Source organism: Hemiscyllium ocellatum, chromosome 14 (genome assembly GCF_020745735.1).
Source record: "Hemiscyllium ocellatum isolate sHemOce1 chromosome 14, sHemOce1.pat.X.cur, whole genome shotgun sequence".
In the NCBI taxonomy this organism is placed as follows: domain Eukaryota; kingdom Metazoa; phylum Chordata; class Chondrichthyes; order Orectolobiformes; family Hemiscylliidae; genus Hemiscyllium; species Hemiscyllium ocellatum.
The window spans coordinates 44,328,339-44,351,973 of NC_083414.1; the positions used below are offsets into that span (position 1 = coordinate 44,328,339).

At 39.4% G+C, this 23,635-nt stretch overlaps 1 protein-coding gene across 4 annotated transcripts in view; it reads left to right on the top strand.

Moving 5' to 3' along the window:
* kbtbd8 (kelch repeat and BTB (POZ) domain containing 8) overlaps positions 1 to 22,807 on the top strand; it is a 49,313-nt gene extending 26,506 nt beyond the window's left edge. For 3 of the 4 annotated variants that reach the window (XM_060835203.1, XM_060835201.1, XM_060835205.1), the window contains 3 exons: positions 430 to 637; positions 1,583 to 2,700; positions 20,968 to 22,807. In XM_060835203.1, coding sequence (XP_060691186.1) covers positions 489 to 637; positions 1,583 to 2,700; positions 20,968 to 21,431 — 1,731 coding nt within the window. In that variant the 5' untranslated portion in view covers positions 430 to 488 and the 3' untranslated portion in view covers positions 21,432 to 22,807. The remainder of the gene's footprint in view (positions 1 to 429; positions 638 to 1,582; positions 2,701 to 20,967) is intronic. The other variant, XM_060835204.1, reaches the window with a different exon arrangement.
* The last annotated feature ends 828 nt before the right edge of the window (positions 22,808 to 23,635 follow it).

Genomic DNA, 23,635 nt, shown 5'->3' on the forward strand with positions numbered 1-23,635 from the left:
TGATTTACCTGGAAAGCCTGGAGAAAAATTACTTCTACTTCAAACCAAGCAGATTCTGGGGGGTAAGGGGTGAGAATGATTACTAGTTCAGATTGACTTAGCAGAACTATATTCTGACTGACGGACCTTGAAGTTAATTCTTCACTTATTGGGCATACCATGATAAAGAGTCATTGGGCATATAACATTGTCTACTTTTTTCTCCTAAGATGCTTCCAGACCTCCTGAGTTTCTCCAGCAATTTGTCTTTGTTTCAGCTCTCCAGCATCCCCAGTTCTTTGGTTTATCATGATTTTGGAATGAAATTATACTTGCTAAATATTTTTTGTTTTGAGGTTTAGAGTGACATATGCATTAGTGTGAATATATCTACGTGACTGTCAGGTTTTTTGTGTTAAACAGTGAATAATAGTGTCCTTTTTTCCACAGAATTGAATAAGTTTTTACTGGGACACAATGGAGTTTCAAGTCCGAGTCAGAATATCGGGATGGACCCTGCACATGCATGTAGCATTCTGCAGCAGCTTAAATGTATGTACGATGAGCAGCAGCTGACTGACATTGTGGTGGAGGTAGATCACGGAAAAACGTTTTCCTGTCACCGAAATGTACTCGCTGCAATTAGTCCTTACTTTAGGTATGCTTTTGCTGTTTTGGTAGCTAGTCACATTTAATATTACACACCAACATATGGCATCTCAAAGTAGTGGGAATGGACAAAATAGATGTCAACTGAAACAACAATTTTGTCTTCAAAACTCATTTCTGAAGGATGTGAATGACATACTTTCAAATGAAAAATCTCTTTTTTTTTTGCTTTAAAGAAATCCTCAGCTGGTGTCTAAGATGGCTTTGTTATAAAGAATTGGACTCAAAGTAATTTCAGTTTACAATTATTTTACTCAGTCAGCCACTGCAAAATAAGATAAATAGTTTTTATAATTTGTTTTCCATAAAATTTTATTTCCTGTATAAAAAGTAGTAAATTAAGTAACGCTGTTTTATTAGAATCAATTCTAAAAAGCTAATTCTTCAGTCCTTTTTGGATTTCAGCAGTTAATCATAAATTTAATTTTTGAGTTTGCTCCATGTTAAGATGTAGATTCACAAAGGTTTTGAATAAAGTAGTTAATGTCGAAGAATTCAGGAACTTGGATTTTTAGGTTGTATCAATTGTTGGTATTCTTCTAAATTTAGATGGCTAGTAATTCAAACTATTGCATGCTTTCAGTGCATAATTTGGGTTGATATCCCAGTGGAATACTGAGGGAGCTCTCTATCAGAAGATTTTTGACATCCCAATTGTTTGAACTACCAGAACTTTCAGCATTTGAACTTATTCAAATAACTGAGGTTTCCCAGTTCCCTGACCAACATCCCTTAACTGATGTATCCAAAACAAATTGATCAGTAATTCATCCATTACTGTTTTTGGATCTTCGCAGTGTAGCAACGCTTATTTGCCCATAACAAGCAAAGTAATTAACTGTGCAAAATGTGCTTTTTTGATGCACGACTAAATGGATGAAAATTGCTTATTCCAGAATAGATTCAATTCATTAAGCTATTTTTAATTTCATAGGTCTATGTTCACAAGTGGCCTTACAGAGAGCACACAGAAAAAAGTGCGAATTGTGGGAGTGGAAGATGATGCGATGCGGCTTGTGTTGGACTATGCATATACATCTCGAGTATCCCTGACAGAGGTTAATGTACAGGCTCTCTTCACAGCTGCAAGTATCTTCCAGATCCCATTGTTGCAGGACCAATGTGCCCAGTATATGATCAGCCGACTGGATCCACAGAACTCCATTGGGGTTTTTATGTTTGCTGATGCTTATGGACACCAAGAATTGAAGGAGAAAGCTCAAGATTATATTAGAAAGAAAATTTTGTGTGTTGCCAAAGAGCAGGAGTTCCTCCATTTGACTAAAGACCAGCTCACAAGCATTCTAAACAGTGATGACCTAAATGTGGAAAAGGAAGAGTGTGTTTATGAAAGCATAATTCAGTGGCTTGAGCATAACAGAGACAAAAGGGAGCCACATCTTGCAGACATTTTTGCCAAATGTGTACGTGTACCTCTGATGGAAAAGACTTTTTTACAGAAAATTCCTTGCACTTTTGCACAGGCTATGGCTAGAAACTCCTCAGAACATGGAAACAGTGACGGGGCTGATAGCTGTAGACCAAGACTTGGTATGACTGCTTCACAGATGATTATCTGCTTTGAGGCTGCCAATAAACACTCAGGAAAGAAACAAACTGTGCCTTGTTTAGATACTGTCACAGGAGAAGTCTTCAAATTATGCAAGCCTCCTAATGATTTAAGGGAGGTGGGAATCTTGGTGTCACCTGACAATGATATTTATATTGCAGGAGGTTACAGACCAAGTAACAGTGATGTATCTATAGATCATAAAGCAGAGAGTGATTTCTGGATGCATGACCATGCAGCAAACAGGTGGTTACCCAGAGCTCCATTACTGAGGGCACGAATTGGGTGCAAACTAGTTTATTGTTGTAGCAAAATTTATGCAATTGGAGGTCGGGTGTATGAAGGTGATGGACGGAATGCTCTAAAATCAGTGGAGTGCTATGATGCCAGAGACAATTGCTGGATAGCTGTCTGTCCAATGCCTGTTGCAATGGAGTTTCATGCTGCTGTGGAGTATCAGGATAATATCTATGTACTGCAAGGTAAGTGTGTATGGATGCCCAATGTAGCCATTGTTGTATTGCATTAATTTTCATCAGTTGGTATGTAGAGTTTTGACAGTTATTACACATCTTAAACTAAAAGCACTGTAAATAAAATTGGAGCTGAATTTAAGTGTAGCAGGGAATTTGGTGGTTAACCTACAAGGGCTTGCACTAAGGATTCAGTGTCATGCATTCAAGTCCAACTAAAGCTGTTATGGAAATTTAAATTCAATAATTTAAGTCTGAAATAAAAAGTTGATCTCAGTAATGTTAAATTCAAAATTAATTGTCAAAAATTCTATCTGATTCACTAATGTCTTTTCTCCCAGCTGATAATACTGGATGGGTACAGGTTGTAGCATTAAAACGTGGCTTGATAGACCCTAAGGTTTACTTTGCAATTTGTTTACCATGGTGGTCAGTCACTGAAAATTTTACATAAGGCTGACATTATACTTAGAATGTAAATTGATGGCAGGAAAGAAAAGGAGCAGGACACCCAAACTATATAAAATATGATAATTTGAAATCTTATTCTAAACAACAAAAAGACAGATTCACCTTTTATTTCCCAGCCATGTACTTTATAGAAACAACTCTGGAGGAGTATTATTCCCATCTTTAAAATTTCTCAATAAACTAACAAAGTGCATGCCTTTACCTTTTTGGTGACTTTCTGCACCTTCACCAGATGTGATTCTGTCTCCCCAAGAAATACAGGCATTCTGGCTGGGGCTGTTTTACTTGGATCATTGGAGGCTGAGGGGTGGCCTTTATAGAGGTTTATAAAATCAATAGCAGCATGGATAGGGTAAAGAGCAAGTTCTTTCTCCTGGGTTGGGGGGGGGTCCAAAACTAGAGAGCATAGGTTTAAGGTGAGAGGGGAAAGTTTTAAAAGGGACCCTAAGGGGCAACATGTTCACGCAGAGAGTGGTGCGTGTATGGAATGAAATGCCAGAGGAAGTGGTGGAGGCTGGTACAACTACAATATTTAAAAGTCATCGGGATGCATATATACATAGGGTTTAGAGGGGTATGGGCCAAATACTGGCAAATGGACGACATTAGTTTATGATATTTGGTTGGCATGGACGAGTTGAACCAAAGGGTCTGTTTCCTTGTTGTAATCTCTATGCCTCTGTGACTGTACTGAACTCTTAAGATAATCTGAGGCGTAAGTTTTCTGGCCCTGTCTACTTGTACTCCTGAAAGAGCTGAAGTCTAATTTCTAGCTTTGTCCTGAAGGCTGCTGAAATATAAACTGTCCTTCTGGTAAGATCGTTTTCTTTTGAACTCAACTTGTCTCTGTCTCCTGGTCATTTGTCTTCCTATATGTCATAAATGCTCAAATCATCAATATGCAGCAGTTATCTCTCCATGAGCTTGTTGAGACATGTAGCTTAAGTCACATGATTTATTGAAAAGGCTGCCCTTAGCTCAATGTTCCAAATAACTTTGACCCTTTTAAAAAGCAAATCAGACTCTTACACCATTGAAATGAAAGATGTATTTACATTAGCTTGAGAATCCGAATTCTCAAATAATAAAATATTACAAACTTCCTTCACACCTAAACTGCCCAAAAAAAAACTTTCAGACAATTCGATTTTCTAGATAAACAGTGCATGGATTTTCACAACAATCCTATTCTACACAAGTCCACGGTGACTCAGTGGTTAGCACTGCTGCCTCATAGCACCAGGGTCCCAGGTTCAATTCCAGCCTGAGGCGACTGTCTGTGTGGAGTTTGCACGTTCTCCCCATGTCTGCGTGGGTTTCCTCCGGGTGCTCCGGATTCCTCGCACAGTCCAAAGATGTGCAGGTTAGGTAAATTGGCCATGCTAAATTGCCCAGTGTCAGGTGTATTAGTCCGAGGGAACTGGGTCTGGGTGGGTTACTCTTTGGAGGGTCGGTGTGGACTGGTTGGGCCAAAGGGCCTGTTTCCACACTGTAGGAAATCTAATCTAATCTAAGTCCATTTTAATCATCATATTAGGACTTTTGTAGTAAAATGACACCCACGATGATGTTACTCTCATCAACAGTCGGTTTAAACATCATTCTCTGATACTGCTGGAACTGGTGGGGTGATCAGTACAGCTTCAAGTTGCCTGAGGCACCCTGACATTCTTTTATCCATTTGATTTATATCTGACAATATAAATTGTCAGAAAAGCGCCACAGTGCTGAAATTCAGAATAAACTTGTGACTAAATATACTGTTGCCAGTATGTTACAGAATTTCATATTTTGTCCTAAGCACTGGAAAGTATGAGACCCCCCAGTTTTTATTTCTCTAACTGCTGCTTGGCCTTGTCTCTGTGTGTCAGATTACTTTAGCAATTCATTTTTAGTAAAATTTATGATCAAATTCACTGTTTTGTAACCAATGAAACAGTTTGTTCAACTGTTGTAAATCTTTCCAGGTTTGGTTTAACACAATCAAATTTACTAGCTACGTAATCTTTTGTTGGCCTTATTGGATAATTTTTAGAGTTTTTTTTGTATATTTTACATTCCAAGTCACATGATTTTTACATTGATAAAATCCATCCAGTGTTTCAAAAGCTGATACTTAGAGTCATAGAGATGTACAGCATGAAAACAGATATCCCAACCCAATCTAGTTCCACCTGCCAGCATCCGGCCTATATCCCTCCAACCCCTTCCTATTCATATACCCCTCCAAATGCCTCTTAAATATTGCATTTGTACCAGCCTCCACATCCTCTGGCAGCTCATTCCATACACGTACCACCCTCTGCATGAAAAAGTTGCCCCTTAGGTCTCTTTTATATCTTTCCCCCCTCACCCTAAACCTATGCCCTCTAGTTCTGGACTCGCCGACGCCAGGAAAACACTTTGTCGATTGATCCTATCTATGCCCCTCATAGTTTTGAAAACCTCTATAAGGTCACCCCTGAGCCTCCGACACTCCAGGGAAAACAGCCCCAGCCTGTTGAGCATCTCCCTGTAGCCCAGATCCTTCAATCCCGGTAACATCCTTGTAAGGCTTTTCAGAACCCTTTCAAGTTTCGCAACATCTTTCCGATAGAAAGGAGACCAGAATTGCACGCAACATTCCAACAGTGGCCTAACCAATGTCCTGTACAGTCGCAACATGACCTCCCAACTCCTTTACTCTGACCAATAAAGGAAAGCAAACCAAATGCCGCCTTCACTATCCTATCTACCTGCAACTCTACTTTCAAGGAGCTAAGAACCTGCACTCCAAGGTCTCTTTGTTCAGCAACACTCCCTAGGACCTTACCATTAAGTGTATAAGTCCTGCTAAGATTTGCTTTCCCAAAATGCAGCACCTCGCATTTTATCTGAATTAAACTCCATCTGCCACTTCTCAGCCCACTGGCCCATCTGGTCAAGATCCTGTTGTAATCTGAGGTAACCCTCTTCGCTGTCCACTGCATCTCCAATTTTGGTGTCATCTGTCAACTTACTAACGGTACCTCTTTTGCTCGCATCCAAATCATTTATGTAAATGACAAAACGTTGAGGACCCAGCACCGATCCTTGTGGCACTCCACTGGTCACGGGCCTCCAGTCTGAAAAACAACCCTCCACCACCACCCTGTCTTCTACCTTGGAGCCAGTTCTGTATCCAAATGGCAAGTTCTCCCTGTATTCCATGAGATCTCACCTTGCTAATCAGTCTCCCATGGGGAACCTTGTTGAATGCCTTACTGAAGTCCATATAGATCACATCTATTGCTCTGCCCTCATCAATCTTCTTTGTTACTTCTTCAAAAAACTCCATCAAGTTTGTGAGACATGATTAGCCACGCACAAAGACATGTTGACTATCCTGAAGCAGTCTGTGGCTTTCCAAATACATGTATATCCTGTCCCTCAGGATTCCCTCCAACAACATGCCCACCACCAAGGTCAGACTCACTGGTCTATAGTTCCCTGGCTTGTCTTTATCGCTCTTCTTAAACAGTGGCACCATGTTAGCCAACCTCCAGTCTTCCAGCACCTCACCTGTGACTATCGATGATACAAATATCTCAGCAACAGTCCCAGCAATCACTCCTCTAGCTTCCCACAGTGTTCTCGGGTACACCTGATCAGGTCCTGGGATTTATCCACCTTTAACCGTTTCAAGGCATCCAGCACTTCCTCCTCTGTAATCTGGACATTTTGCAAGATTCTTTAGTCAGTTGAATTTGCCAATATCCTTTTAACGCATCAATCTTTGTAAACAAATGTGCTTGTTCAACCCCCTCAATCCAGTCCTCCAATTGAGGAATCAGCTGTTAATCAGTCTTTGTTACCACGTTAACTTTGTGATAATCAATGTAGTCATTTTGACCCATCTGGCTTCAGCACCATCATAATAGGTGAGCTCCAGCTATTAAAACTGTTGTTTTCCATCATAAATGTGCTGTCTCGTCTCATTTGAGCTGACTTCTTTGCTTTGTATGTAATTTATCCCCTACGTCAACATAATATCTAATCAGATGTTTTCCTGCCCTTTTTACACAAATGCATTCTACTCAGCTTTTTATAAACACTTTCCTAGCATTCTCGGAGATAAAATGTTTTGCTATCTAACTTTTTCAGCATCACTATTTTGTAATCATATCACTGGAGAGTCTGATTTATTATCCAATTGCTCTGATATTTCTGTTTGACTCCCTATTTGGTTTACCACTAAATGCATTTCTAACCTGATAATCCTTCTTATCGTTATACTGATTTAACATATCCCTTTAACATATGACACTTCCTTTTTTTTTAATACACTCCAGAGTAATCGGTGTATAATTCACATCATTGAGTTTTCACATTGAGTGTGTTTTTGATTTGGTCCAGTGAACCATGCTTTTAATACGTCACAGAAAACAGGTTACAGTATTAACACCTTATCTCCTACAATAAAATTCTGGATGTTAGTCTTTTTATTAACTCTTATTTTTCATTGAGGATTTTTAAAATACTTTATTAAAAATCACACAACTTTGTCCACCCCAGTCCAACACGGGCACCTCCACATAATAAATACTTTATGGACAACTCTCACACTTTGATTAATTTTTCTTGAAAGCCTGAAACACAGGTTGTTAGTTTAATCTCTGGAATTTTTGATTTTTAAATTTCCCATTTTTAATTTAAATGGTCCTCTCACCTGGTGTTCATATTTCAGTTCAAAAAGACTGAATCCTCTGGATTCACTAAAGGCATCCCTCATGGAAAACAATAATAAAGGAATTCCTTCATACCAGTGCTGCATTCCTGGCAATAAGGTCTAGTCTTGGTGTTTAAAGTTTGTTGGTATCTTTCTAATGCTCTTTCAAATTGTGGGTGTCAAAGGGAGGACAAAAACTTTTATTGAGTTCTCATGATGCAAAATACTTGTGACGATCTTTATCCATATTTTGGGGTTAAATCTTGGAAGAAATTGGAGCTAACTATTCCATAAAAGAACTTTGTAATTTTCTCCAAAGGCACCACCTCAAAAAATCTTGTTCCACGTATCTGAAATTGTTAAGATATTTATTCTCACTCCAAGTTTCAGAGTACTGCAAGTTAAAGGAATAGTGAAGTCTTGCTTCAGTGCATAAGAGCTTGATTAGACCTCAACTGGAGTACGGTGTACAGTTTTAGTCTCCTACCTCAGGAAATATATTATTGCCATAGAGGGAGTGCCTCAAAGATTCACCAGCCTTGTTATGGAATGGCAGGACTGTTATGTGAAGAGGGATTGGGCAAACTGAGACTCTTCCTCTTTGGAGTATTGCAAAATGACTGAATAGCTAATTAAAATTTAGAAAATAATGAAAAGGATCAACAGGGTAGATGCAGGTGTGATATTTCTCGTAATGATGGAATCTTAATCCAGGAGATGATTTAAAAATAAGGAGAATGCAACTTAATCGTGTGAGCAGAATTTATTTTTCTCAGAGGATTGTAAACTTTTAGAATTCTTTACTAGAGGGGGCTATAGAGACTCAGTCTTTGAGTATGTTTAGGATAGTGAGTGACATTCTTGATTACATGTGATATACAGGCTTATGGGATTGAAGTTAGTGAAAGGTATTGGAGTTCTGATCAGTCATGAGCATATTGAATGTCAAGGGCAGGATTGACAGGCTGAATGGCCTACCTTGCTCCTTTTTTCAGCACAATCTATTAAGACCTTGGTTATGGTTCTTTTGAAGGCTGTATCAGATTTCAAAGTGCAGGCATAATTGATGGTTGGGATTTCTGCATTGTTGACATATGGCACGTCTGGCAAAATATGACCAAGTCATTAAATGCTAGCTGATAAAAATATTTTAGTTTTTCCCTGTGTTTATCTAATATCTAAGTGACCTACCATTGGAATTTTGTGAACCATTCATTAAAAGTTTATGATACTCAGATGGAATTGCCCCTGATGGACAACACCCAATCCTCATCACCTGGTATTTTGGGTGGTCTCCATTTTCTCATTTACACTTTGTCTTTTAAATAATAACTTGCGTATTGGTTCTGATTCACTTTGAACAGACTATTTGATATAGCTTTTTCAATTCCAGCTCTGTCTGATCTTGTATTTCTATTAAAGAAGCTAGGCAAAGTATGTCAACCTCATTGTCTTTGTCTTTTAGTTTAATTTAAGTTTTTATAAATAACATCAGAGAACTTGATTTCTAAGTCAGTCCCCTTTTTTTGTAGCCACTGTCTCTTTGTGCGTAATCCTATGAATGTGAGATTTAGTCATAAGAATCAGGAACCAATCCAGTATACTTGTCCTGTAGATTATCAGTTTCTTCTACTTGTTTATCAAATAACATTGCTAAGGCCAATATTTTTGAACCAGCCCAGGTCATTCCCAAAATCCAATCAATTCCTTTTATAGTGATTTATTGCACTAATCCAACTGAAAATTGTCTTTAATAAGTCACTCTTTATTCCATCTCTACATAATGTGATATTTTTCTATTGTCTACGTAACAGGACCAGTTTTTAACTTCACTGTGCACTTCCAATTAAAATTTTCTCCTTCATTAGCCTCATTAGCAAGACAAATTGTATGAACTCCATTTATTGGTTATGAACTATTTATTGTTCTGCCTTTTTCGAATTTCAGGAAGACGATGGCCTAGTGGTGGTGTTCTGGGGACTGGTGTTCAGATCCCACCACAGTAGATGGTGGAAGTTGAAATCAATGAAAATCTAGGAATCGGGGTCCAATAATAACCATTAATCCGTTGTCAATTGTCAGAAAAACCCATCTGATTCAATAATATGCCTTCAGGATGGAAGCTGCCATCCTTACTTGGTCTGGTTTGCATGTGACTCCACACCCACAACAATGTAGTTTAACTCTTCATTTAGATTAGATTACTTACATTAGATTAGGTTACTTACAGTGTGGAAACAGGCCCTTCGGCCCAACAAGTCCACACTGACCCACCGAAGCGCAACCCACCCATACCCCTACATTTACCCCTTACCTAACACTACGGGCAATTTAGCATGGTCAATTCACCTGACCCGCACATCTTTTGATTGTGGGAGGAAACCGGAGCACCCGGAAGAAACCCACGCAGACATGGGGAGAACATGCAAACTCCACACAGTCAGTCGCCTGAGTTGGGAATTGAACCCAGGTCTCAGCCGCTGTGAGACAGCAGTGCTAACCACTGTGCCACCGTGTCGCCCAGGGTGGGCAGTAAATGCTTGTCTAGCCAGTGATGTTCTCATTCTGTGAATAAATTTTTAAAATTACTCTCCCTTTTTGAAATTAAATAATCAAAATCTCCAGTTGTCTGCTTGTCTTCGGCAGTAATTAAAAGAAATTTTTGACTGTCTTGATTCATCTCTTTCCTACTGGTAGGTTCCAAGAAAACATGCTCCACTTGTACTGCTGCTGCAGGTTGAGTATAGTTTTTATTTTGCTTTTGCATTCTTTGCCAAGCAAAGGAGTCTTATTCCTTTTAATGTATTAAGACTCCCATTTAATTCCCAGCAATTAGCTTTAGTATATCCAGTCTTATTACAGTTGCAGCATATTACTTATTTAATCACTTTTTAGATTCTGATCTTCCTCTTTCTGTTTGTTCAATAAAACTAATGCCTTTTCATGCCAGATTATTTTCTATTCTTCAATTTCTTTCATGATATGCACCTGATCATTTTCCTGTCTGTGTGAGATATCATAGATATTTGCTAGAACTGCTGCTACTTTAGAATTTCATACGTGACAGTCCTCAGAATAAGTCTTGAGAATTGCCAGAATACTTTTTTGGAGTTCTGTCACTGTCATGGTTTGCCTCACATTTTCAACGTTTTCTCAACTTCAGTGATTAAAACCACTGATCCCATAACGTTTTTCTCCTTGCAAATTTTTAAAAATGTCCAATTATCTGTCTGTCATCTAGTCCTAAATTTTAACTGATATGCTTTGGGATCATGAATGCTTTTTTTTGTTTAAATGTTTATTAAAAACAGTTTCATATTTTTCAGGTTGCTCTTCCTGACAAACTTGATTGTGTATTCATGGTTATTCCTATCATGAAACTCTCATTTAAGACCCAAATATCTTTTAACTACTTTACCTTCCCAGCTAACCTTTTTAAATAAGACAAAATATCTTTCAGGTTCATCCTCTGTAAATTTAAGCATTAAGTGTAGGTATCTAATCTAATCAAATCCCTCAAGGGAAAATTGCCAGTGTGACACCCCCCCAACCCCTGTTCAATAAAGGAAGGAGACAGCTAGCAGGAAACTAAAGGCTGCTTAGTCTAGCATCCGCCATTGAGGAAAATGCTCGAGTCTGTTGTTTATAAAAAAAAATAGCAGAATAGTTCAAAAAAGGTTAAACTACATTGACTCTGATTATTTTTGTAAGAGGGATCCTAAGTTTGAGGATATAACAAAGCCAAGTTAATAAAGGGAAGTTAGGAGATGTAGACTTTATTCCGTACATTTTTTTTATATGACAGTGGCTTCTAGACGTCAACACATCAGCATGCTGTTTGTTTAATAAAACTGTTGAGCAGCTTTGATGTTATGCAACTTACAGGAAATGTGGGATTGTAGTGTAAAAATAAATTAGATAAAATTAAATAAATTTAAAGCAGATAAAAATAGAAATGACTGAAAAAATTCAGCAGGTTTGGCAGCATTTGTGGAGAAAAATCAGTTAACATTTTGAGTTAAGTCACCCTTCTTCAGAACTGATGGCAAGAAAAATGACAGCTAGAAAAATGTCAGTTTACTGGCATTTGCAGTGGGCCACCAGTCCTAGGGCCTCAATCATTTAACATTAATGACTTGGAAGAGAGTGAACAATGTAACGTATGCAGACTTGCTGATGAGACAAAAATAGACAAGAGCATGTTGTGATGACTGCATATGGATAGATTGAGTATGTAAAAAAAATTAGCTGGAGTTTAAAGTAGTAAGTGTGAGGTCATGAACTTTGATAGGAAGGATCAAAAGCAGACTATTATTTGAATAGTGAGAGACTCCAAAAAGTGCAGTGCAGAGTGACCTGGGTGTTGTACATGAAATGGCAGTCCGGCGTGCAGATGCACCAAGAAAGAATGAAGGGAAATGGAATTTTAGCCTTCGTTGCCTGGGAGGTTGGAATTTAAAAATGAGAGACTTGCTAAAACTTACAAGCTGTTGTTGAGGCTACAATTATTTGTGTTCCCTTTATTTAAAAAGGGATACTTTGACATTGGTAGCAGTCCAAAAGTGATTCACTAGACAATTCCTTGGATGAAGGGGGTGTCTATCAAGAATGACAAAAACCGATTAGCCCTTATTCATTAGAGTTTAGATGAATGAAGAGTAATCTTATTCGCATGCACAGTATTCTGAGGGGGCGACAAGGTCAGTGTTGAGAAACAAACAGACAAAGTTGGATAAATTGTGTAATTTTTTTTCTGTTCTGTAGAATCTTCATTCCAGATAAGTAGTTAATTTCATTTCTCTCTGCACAGATGCTGTCAGACATGTTTAGTTTCTTCAGCATTTTGTGTATTTGTTTCAGATTTCCAGCATCTACAGTATTTTGCTTGTATTAGATTGTTTAGAAGATGTTTCCATTAGTTGGAGAACTAAATGATATCATTACAGATTAAATAGACACTCATTTAAAACTGAGATGCAGAAGAATTCCTTCTGAGAGTAGTGAATGTCTAGAGTTCTCTACCTCCAGATTTTGGAGGCGAGATTGCTGAATGTATTTAAAGAGGAAGTAGATTTTTTGAAGTAGCGAGAACTTGAAGACTATGAGAAACTGATGAGGTCTGGGCAGACCAGCCATGGTCTTATAAAATGGCAGGACAGGCTTGAGGGGCTGAATGGCCTAATACTCTTCTATGTTCTCTTTGGAAGCTGAATCATCCTCTGAACTACTGCTTCGTTCCCCTGATTTTCCAATTCCAGCTTTTGTATTTTCAGTTTTCGTTTTCCTTTCTTTGTGTTCGATTTTGATTGCCCTTTTGGTTTTCATTTTCATTCCATGACTCTTTTTTTCTTCCAATTAAAGTTTTTGCATTTACTAAGTCATGTTTTGTTTCCATTTCTAACTAAATGTTAGCTTATTCTAGCAGTGACACATCATTTTAGGTTTCACTTGTTTTATTTCTGAATGCTGGGTAACCTGATTGAGGTCTACAATATCATGAGAGGAATGGACAGGGTGGATAGCAAGAAGCCTTTTCCCAGAGTGGGGGAATTCAATTACTATGGGTTAAGAGCTCAAAGTGAGAGGGGAAAAGTTTAAGGGAGATAGGCATGGAAAGTTATTTACGGAGAGGGTGGTGGGTGCCTGGAACACAGTGGTAGTAAAGGTGGGCATGATAGCATCATTTAAGATGTATCTAGACAGATAAGCGAACGGGCAGGGAGCAGAGGCGTTCAGACCCTTAAAAAATGGGTGACAGGTTGAGATAGAGGATCTAGATTGGTGCATGCTTGGAGGGCTGAAGGGCCTATTCGTGTGCTGTAATTTTCTTTGTTCTCTGTAATCAGAACAAATCCTGTTTTTATTCCCAGAAGTTACACGCGCATGTTTTCTTTAAAGGTTGATTTGATCTGTTTTGCACAAGCCTCACTTTCTTATGTTCCCATCTGATGGTAATGCTGCCAATGACAGATTTCAGAGTAAAATCTGAGTCAATAGACCATAAGTTTTATTTTTGCAATTTGGCTACCTAGTAGTCAGTCACTGAACACAGGCTACTAATGCACTTATAACAAAATAGTATAACTTTATTAAACAAAGTAAACAAAATACCCAACAATACATGATTGGCAATTTGGGATGATGTTACAAACAGCTGAAAAGAATCAGTTCTTGTTCCCAGCAATATCCTTTACAAATATTCAACTTGGGTGAAGTGTCACTTCCTCTGTCTTCACGTTAAAATTTCTGACTGAGCTGAGCTGGTTGTGATTCCTTTTGATGACTTTCTGTACATTCACCAGATGTAATTCTTACCATCCTTCCGCAAGATGTACAGGCAGCCTAACATGCTGCTTTTTCCTCACTGAGCCCTAAGAGGCGATGTAGAATTTTTCACACCCTCTTAATTAGACGACTGCAAAACAGTCTTAAGGCTGATGAAAATTAAACTGCCCTTCTCGTAAAGATCTTTTTCTTCTGAACTCAAACTGCCTGTGGACCCTAGCCACCTGTCTTGCTGTAGGTTGTCAGTACTAAAGTCAACAGTAGCCAGCAATTATTGCACCAGGAAGCTTGTTTAGCCATTTAGCTTAATTCACATGATTTCTTGGAACACTATCTTTAGCTTGCTGTCCCAAATAACATTCTGACCCTTAAAAGAGAAAAGCACCCTCACAGCACTGAAAATCAAAATACCAGTTTACTTCTGCTTTAGAATTCGAGTTCCCATATGATGATGATACATCTTTCATTTGTTGTGGGCCTGATGTCACAGCGCAATGTGGTCAGATTTGAAATAACCTAGCAAACCACTGCTGTCCTAGGCAGGCTTTTAAATGCTGGCCTTGCATTTGATGTTTACGGAGTAGAGTGGTGCAGGAAAGGCACAGCAGTTCAGGCAGCATCCGAAGAGCAGGAAAACCAACGTTTCAGGCAAAAGCCCTTCTGGAATACAGGCAGTGCCTGAAGGGTGGAGAGATAAATTAGAGGAGGGTGGGGGTGGGAAGAAAATAGCGCAGAGTACAATAGGTGAGTGGGGGTGGGGGTGAAGGTGATAGGTCAGGGAGGGTGGCGTGGATAGCTGGAAAAGAAGATAGGCCGGTAGGACAGTTCATGGGGACGGTGCTGAGCTGGAAGTTTGGAACTGGGGTGAGGTGGGGGAAGGGGAAATGAGGAAACTGGTGAAGTCCACATTGATGCCCTGGGGTTGAAGTATTCCGAGGCGGAAGATGAGACGTTCTTTTTTGAGGCATCAGGTGGTGAGGGAGCAGCAGTGAAGGAGGCCCAGGACCACCGTATCCTCGGCTGAGTGGGAGGGGGAGTTGAAATGTTGGGCCACAGGGCGGTGTGGTTGATTGGTGCAGGTGTCCCAGAGATGTTCCCTAAAGCGCTCTGCTAGGAGGCGTCCGGTTTCCCCAATGTAGAGGAGACCGCATCGGGAGCAATGGATATAATAAATGATATTGGTGGATGTGCAGGTAAAATTTTGATGGATGTGGAAGGCTCATTTAGGGCCTTGAATGGAGGTGCGGGAGGTGGTATGGGCGCAGGTTTTGCAATTCCTGCAGTGGCAGGGGAAGGTGCCAGGACAGGAGGATGGATTGTTGGGGGGCATGGACTTGACCAGGTAGTCATGGAGGGAACGGTCTTGGCGGAAGGCGGAAAAGGGTGGGAAGAGAAATATATCCCTGGTGGCGGAAATGTCGGCGGATGATTTGGTTTATGCGAAGGTTGGTAGGGTGGAAGGTGACCACCGGGGGATTCTGTCCTTGTTACGGTTGGAGGGGTGGGGTCTGAGGGCAGATGTTCGGTATGTGAACGAGATGCTTTGGAGGGCATCTTAAACGACATGGGATGGGAAATTGCGGTCTCTAAAGGAGGCCGCCATCTGGTGTGTTCTGTGATGGAACTGGTCCTCCTGGGAGCAGATACAGTGGAAGCCGAGGAATTGGGAATATAGGGGTGGCATCTTTGCAGGAGGTAGGTGGGAAGAGGTTTAATCCAGGTAGCTTTGGGAGTTGGTGGGTTTGTAAAGAAAAATGTCGGTGTCAAGTCGGTCATCATTAGTGGAGATGGAGATGTCCAGGAAGGGGAGGGAGTTTTCAGATATGGTCCAGGTAAATTTAAGGTCAGGGTGGAATGTGTTGGTGAAGTTGATGAATTGCTCAACCTCCTCGCGGGAGCACAAGGTGGCACCGATGCAGTCATCAATGTAGCAGAGGAAGAGGTGGGGAGTGGTGCCGGTGTAACGACAGAAGATGGACTGTTCTACGTAGCCAACAAAGAGACAGGCATAGCTGGGGCCCATATGGGTGCCCATGTCTACCCCTTTGGTCTGGAGGAAATGGGAGGATTCGAAGGAGAAATTGTTCAGGGTGAGGACCAGTTCGGCCAAACGAATGAGAGTGTCGGTGGAAGGGTACTGTTGGGGACGTCGGGAGAGGAAGAAACGGAGGGCTTGGAGGCCCTGGTCATGGCGGATGGAGGTGTAGAGGGATTGGATATCCATGGTGACCATGAGGCATTGGGGACAGGGGAAACGGAAATCTTGGAGGAGGTGGTGGGCACAGGCGGGGTCTCGAACGTATGTGGGGAGTTCGTGAACTAGTGGGGGGGGATAGGACAGTGTCGAGGTAGGTAGAGATGGGTTCAGTGGGGCAGGAGCATGCTGAGACAATGGGTCGGCCAGGGTAGTCAGGCTTGTGGATTTTGGGAAGGAGGTAGAACCGGGCAGTGCTGGGTTCCCAGACTGAGTTTGGAAGCCGTGGTTGGAAGATCTCCTGAGGCGATGAGGTTCTGAATTGTCTGGGAAATGATGGTTTGATGATGGGGGGTGGGGTCATGGTGGTGGTGGGGGGGGGGGGGGGGGGCGTTGGAGGAGGTGTCCTTGAGTTGGCGTCTGGCTTCAGCAGTGTAGAGGTCAGTGTGCCAGGGATATATTTCCCTCCCCATGCCTTTCCGCCTTCCGCCACTAGGGACATAATTCCCTCCCCACCCTTTCCGCCTTCCACAAAGACTATTCCCTCCATGACTTGCAGGAATTGCAAAATCTGCGCCCACACCACCTCCTTCGCCTCCATCCAAGGCCCTAAAGGAGCTTTCCACATCTATCAAAGTTTTACCTGCACATCCACCAATATCATTTATTGTATCCATTGCTCCCAATGCTGTCTCCTGTACATTGCTAGGAGGTGTCCAGTCTCCCCAGAGCGCTTTAGGGAACACCTCTGGGACACCTGCACCAATCAACCACACCGCTCTGTGGCTCAGCATTTCAACTCCCCCTCCCACTCAGCCGAGGGCATGGAGGTCCTGGGCCTCCTTCACCGCCGCTCCCTCACCACCAGACGCCTGGAGGAAGAACGTCTCATCTTCTGCCTCGGAACACTTCAACCCCAGGGCATCAATGTGGACTTCACCAGTTTCCTCATTTTCCCCTTCCCCCACCTCACCCCAGTTCCAAACTTCCAGCTCAGCATCATCCCCATGACCTGTCTACCGGCCTATCTTCTTTTCCACCTATCCACTCCACCCTCCTCTCTGACCTATCACCTTCATCCCACCCCCATCCACCCATTGTACTCTTTGCTACTTTCTCCCCACCCCCACCCTCCTCTCAATTATCTCTTCACCCTTCAGGCACTCAACCTGTATTCCCGATGAAGGGCTTTTGCCTGAAACGTCGCTTTTCCTGCTCCTCGGACGCTGCCTGAACTGCTGTGCTTTTCCAGCACCACTCTACTCCAGAATCTGGTTTCCAGCATCTGCAGTCATTGTTTTTACCTAATTGATGTTTACGGCTCAAGCATGAATAAAATCAATCTCTTGCAATTCAGTCATTCTGTTTTGAGGAAATATCACTTCAGTGATTCATTTAAATTTGCTGTTTTGCCATGTTTAGCGACAGCTGATGACAGAAGTACTACTTTTAAACTTTGAGCTCATTTCAATGTCAATTTGACAGTGAGTTTGCTGAGTTCATGTAAATGCCCTGAAGCAATACCATTTAATGTTTAAGCAGTTGCTGGTAAGTCAGGTTGTTTGTTGACATGATGTACAGGTGAATTTTCTTTTTTGTTTTTAATTACAATATCAATAATTTAAGTATTTGTTATATTTGTATTTGCATGCTTTGCTAACATTCAGCTCTGATCTCATTCAGACTGATCTTAATTAAGGTGTGATAGTTATCAGGCTTTGATTCTAATTGTAACAGAACTAAGAAGTTCTAATTTCGATGCTCAGACTGAAAAGGATCGCAGTTGATAAAATATAATCCTTTCCCTGCAATTGATTGATTATCAAGGCCTTTGGCTATTAATGCTGTGAAGATCTTATTCTAGTGTGGGATACAGAATTCTCATTCCTGACTCTCAGCTTCTACCAGTCATGAGCAACTATCACTGTTAGTTGTTAAGTGCAAATTGGATTAACTCTGGCTCGTTGGTAGAAAGAGATTGATAACATTTTACAAAGTGATTTAATATATACTTAGCCTGTGCACCAATATTGATTCATAATAGTTCACTATTCTCAGTAGTTGGTAGTAATCTCTGTAACAAGAACTGTCTTCATTTATTTATTTTTCCCCACATTTGCTTTCTATTTCTTACTCCCCTCATCTCTTACAACAAAGAAAATCATTTTTTTAAGTTTCAGATGCATGCTACTGTGTATTAGAGAAATATTAGAACTGTTTGTAATACGTAACATGTTCAGTGATGATGGCGTGTGGCTAACAAATATCTTTAACCAGAGTGTACTTGTCTGCTAATACAGCTTTTTAAAATTTGCATCGACAATGTTCTGTCTTATTTTAAATTCTGTTATCCCTCAGTTACCTTGATGCAGATCATGATTCTCTGACTGAAAACTGGAAAAGTGACTCATTTCCTGCTGCTGTCAGGCTCTTGAATGAGTTGCTCCCTACTACCACACCCCTTGCAGGGAATATTGTCTAGTTTTTCTTCAAGAATTAAGAATAACTGAAGGGATGAATTTCATTAAAAGGTTTAGAAGGAACAGTAAATCAAAATGATCTTGATCCTTGTATTCTAAGAATGTGATTTGTAATGTTTCACTATACATAATCCTGTTATGCTTGTGATGTCAGGTAAAGTTGGCTCCTCCAGTCAAATTGCATGATGCACTTGCATCTATATTGGGTTGAAGTGATTCATTATATTGTTGCTTGTGTATCTTCTGCTGTGCAATCAACCTGCTTTCAAATAATACACAATTTATTTTGGAAACTTCGAAAATTTTAATTGATTAGTCACTTTCTTGTTTTGGTCATCTCGGTCCCTTTATAATGAATATTTTGGCAGAAGACCACATTCAGTACTGGATTAGTTCTTTCATTTTATGGCATATTTGACTGATAGTTAATACCCTTCCCCATGCCTTAAGGCTGGCATGCATTTTTCTGATTTCAGTTTTAAACCACCTTTATATGGTACTTGTTAATGAAAACATTGCATGTAATTAAGCTCTCCCTGGAAAGGCCTGCACTAATTTCCTTTCCTAACTGCTATGAGAAGTTACTGGTGAGCCATTTAAACTAAACCTTTTCTTGGAATTTGTCTTTCATATGGGTGTTCCCAGAATTGAGTAAACTGAAAATTGAAAATAAAAATTTGACCACATGACAATGGTGGAGTGTTTGGACATATCCATGTGCTACTATTTCTGATATATTGTTGTACATTGCATCCTATTTATTTTGCATTTAACATTGAGAAAGTAACTACTTGTTACTTTGCTTCAAGCTACAGAATACCATTTTCATGGATTCCTAAACCATTTTTATCAGAATTGTTCAAAAAATCATTCTAGGGCAGCTTCTGAAGAAAGTCAATAGTTAAATATTAAAATCTCTAACTAGAATAGTTTTATATCCTCATCACTGTATGCATAAGATATAGAATGCCAAAAAAATTCTCAATTCAATCTTCAGGTTGGCAATGTAAATTTTAACTGTGGGTCTTGACTGTCTGGTTGGGACTTAGCCAGTCCTCAGTGGTTTTGTAGTTAATTGAATTTTCTTTGGTAAATTACATTGCATTGCAATGTTTCTTTAAAATATTTCTTTAACTGCTAAGTCTGAATCACAGACAACATTTTGCAAGTGTTGATTGAGCTAACATGATATAGTACTAAAAAATATGTTGCTAATATATTATCATCCAGTGCTAGTATGCATACCACAGTAAATTATGCTAACAATGTTCTGGCAGAGGTGTTCCATCATTACTTTATCATTTATCGAGATTACTACACCGTGAAATAGAATGTTTCCATAAGTTCTAGCCACATATGTGTGGTTTTAATGGACTTTTATGCCTTATGTTTTTCTGCAATTTGACTTGACTCAATGGGAGGCTGGCCATTCATTTTTGATGAATATCTGTATTAATTATCATTGAGTCCAAACACACTGCAGTTGCTGTAATTCTGAAAGTGCTGCTTGTCCTGGAAACACACAAATTCATGGACAGATCCCTGTTTTTTTTCCAGAGCGAACGTGTTTGCGCACTGTACCTGTTTCAACTCAATAAATGAACAGCAAATGACTTTCAAATGGCTCCTCAGCAATGCTGTGATCAATTTTGTACTAAGCCTATTTATTAAATGTCCATCATAATTTATGCATTCTCGGTGGAAACTATTTACCACTTGCTAACTAATCAGCACTGTTCCTTAATGCCATATCAGTGGTGTTTTTTTTCCTTGAGTTGGTACTCTTGCAAATTGTCCTGATGAGTGCACCTTGAAAAAAATTTAACAATACCTTCTTCCAGCCGCCTTCACTACCAAGCAATTATGTTGTATTTAAAAACTGATAACTGGGTTAGTAAAAAGGTGTGATCAAGAACTTAAATGAAATGTAAAATGTTACAGGTAAAAAGCCTAGTCATTTGTTTATTTGCAGATGGGTTTTCATGTTTTTAGTGAGCCCGAATTCATTATGATGTGGCTGGTTGGTGATCTGATGCGTATAATTGACTTGGTCAGTGAACTGATATCTTATAGCATCCAGTTTAGTTAATTGGATAATAAAACCACACCTTCAAACATTTTTTGTTGAGCAATGCCTGAATTGTCTTTCTTTTGTTTAGGTGAGTTTTTTCTGTGCTACAATCCTCTTAAAGACTACTGGGGCTGTTTGACACCGATGAGTGTGCCTAGATCCCAGGGGCTATCAGCTGTCTGCAAAGGTTCCATCTACTATGTAGCTGGAATTTGTAAAGCACATCAAAGAATGCTTACAGTGGAGAGTTATGACATCCAACTTAATAAATGGGTGCAAAAGAAGGACCTTCCTCTGGATCAATCGACAAACCCCTACATTAAACTTTTCTTGCTGCTTGACAAATTGCATCTTTTTGTGCGAGCAACGCAAGTGGTAGTAGAGGAACATGTTTTCCGTACTAGTCGAAAGAATTCTTTATACCAATATGATGAAGAATCTGATGAGTGGAAGAAAGTATACGAGTCACCAGACAAGCTATGGGACCTTGGCCGCCATTTTGAATGTGTTGTTGCCAAACTCTATCCACAGTGTCTTCAAAAAGTGTTTTGATTTTCTTGCAATTTGCATGGACTATTGGTGTGACATGGGCTAACAGTATTTTGTGTAATCAAAATGGCTGTTTTAAAAGCACTAAGGAAAACGGATAGGTGCTTTTGAAAGTAGCAGTGTTTGAACTTGTTCAGAAGTTTAGTTTTATAATCAAGTTTTACTAACTTTTCACTGGTGCTGGGGAATATAAAAGTGCAATTACTTACATGAATTATAGCTTATTTTTATTTTTAGCTCACTCATTCAGTGGCATTTCTTGAATCAGATTGCAGTTGTCCATTGCCTGGCAATCTTAAAACTATGCAGACTAGCAGGCAAAATTCAGCTTGGCAGTAAGAAATTGTTTTGCCCAATGTTATGGAAAAACTAAAGCCTTTAATGATACATACGGGTATAAATTTGTTCAAAGTTAATAGCATCTGTATTTTTTAAGTGTCTGTATTTGAGAATTGACCATTTTACATTTAATGACCTGATTCAAATGTGAAGATATTTTAATGGCTAGATCTTGATGGGGAAACAAGTGAATTGAATGATTTCTACATCACCTAGAGTAACCAACTGAAGTGTCGTACCAGGATCAAGCCTTGAAATTAAAACATACTGCATAGAATAATAGTTATGTAAAACTGTTTCACTTAGCCCCTCCATTAAATCCCATAATTGCTTTAAATTACACAGCTTTGAAAGTTAGAAAATGTGCAATTAACGAGGGCAAGCCTTTAAACCGTTTAGGAAGCTGATGCAACTATTTAGAGGTACATGTACCTACTGTTGTAACAGAGTATATTGTTTTAGTGTGGAACAGAATGGGGAAAAGACTATCTTATACAAAAATGGCTTCTGGTAGTATTGGGACTGTTCCGCACTACTGCAGAGAAACTAGAATCTTACCAGTTGACTTAACTTTGTCAGGCAGCATTCCATGCATTTCATTTGAACTAGAATTGCAGTGAAGTGCTTGGTATTTTGTAAATTCTGTATGAAGTGGATAAGATGTGAATTTTTTCCCTGTTGGATATACTTCTAACTACTGCAGAAGCTGAAAGCTATGATTGCCCTCCTTCTATGGAGCAATGTCATTTATTATGCATTTTACATGAAGTAAATCTTGTTTTCATTTCCAGTGTGTATACTGCAGTTTTTTTTGAAATTGCAGCACAATCCACCTATGATGTGAATTGGCACAGATATAAAGCATTCCTGTGTTGGACTGAGTTCATATTAGCAGTACTTCTAACATTGGTGTGAACTTATCAAGGTAAAAATGTTGATTGCTCTATTTTGATTGTCATCTGCATTTCTGTTAATGAAGGTATGCATTTTTAATTAAAAATTTTTAAATTGTACTTAATTAAAATTCATACTTACATTTGTCGAGTACATTCGGTGAATTAATCTGTTCATATATCAAAGCTCTAACATTTTCAATTTGTTCACAGCTGATTTCATAAAGGTACATTTCTTTTCATGATTTTAAAATCACTAAACATAACCTTCTTGCATTGTAAAGTCTGAAGCATGACCTATTTAAACTCAATGCACACTTAGCAGATATTTTCAGTGCTACTCAATGCTGAAAAGTTCTTTAAAATTAAACTGATTTTTTAAAAAAACAATCTAATGCAGCAAATAGTTTATTTGCACTAGATAGTAAAAATGATCTTCCCAGTATTTAGCAGGCAAACCTCGCGTAGAAAAAAATTCCGCTTGTGGTCTTGATTCCATTTTTGCCTGTCAGCGTGTGTTAACTTTCATGAAAAGAATTAGGATTGACTCTTTCATTTTTCTTTCATTACCTCTTGGACAATTTGCGGTAAAGTACATTGATTTGAACTTTACTCATCTCCAACCAGTTGATTTGATTGTGTTTGAAGTCTTGTAAATTGTCCTGTTGTACCTTCATCTAATTTTGAATGGGCTATACACCTTGGATAAAGTTTTAGTGAAGACCCAATTGTGGAATTTACAGTATCAAAGTTGTGCAAGTATCTTTGCATTCCATTCAAGTGAAGACTAATTTAGAATTTAGATATCCTTGATGCATTTCAAAAAGTATATTTAAAAAATAGAATGATGATCTGAGAGCCATATAAATTAATCTAAGTTGAGCTAGTCAATCAAACTGAGTGAGAATAATTGAATCATCATGTTGATGGATACCTATTCGTTCCATCCTACATAATCCCCTGACCCTTGTGCAA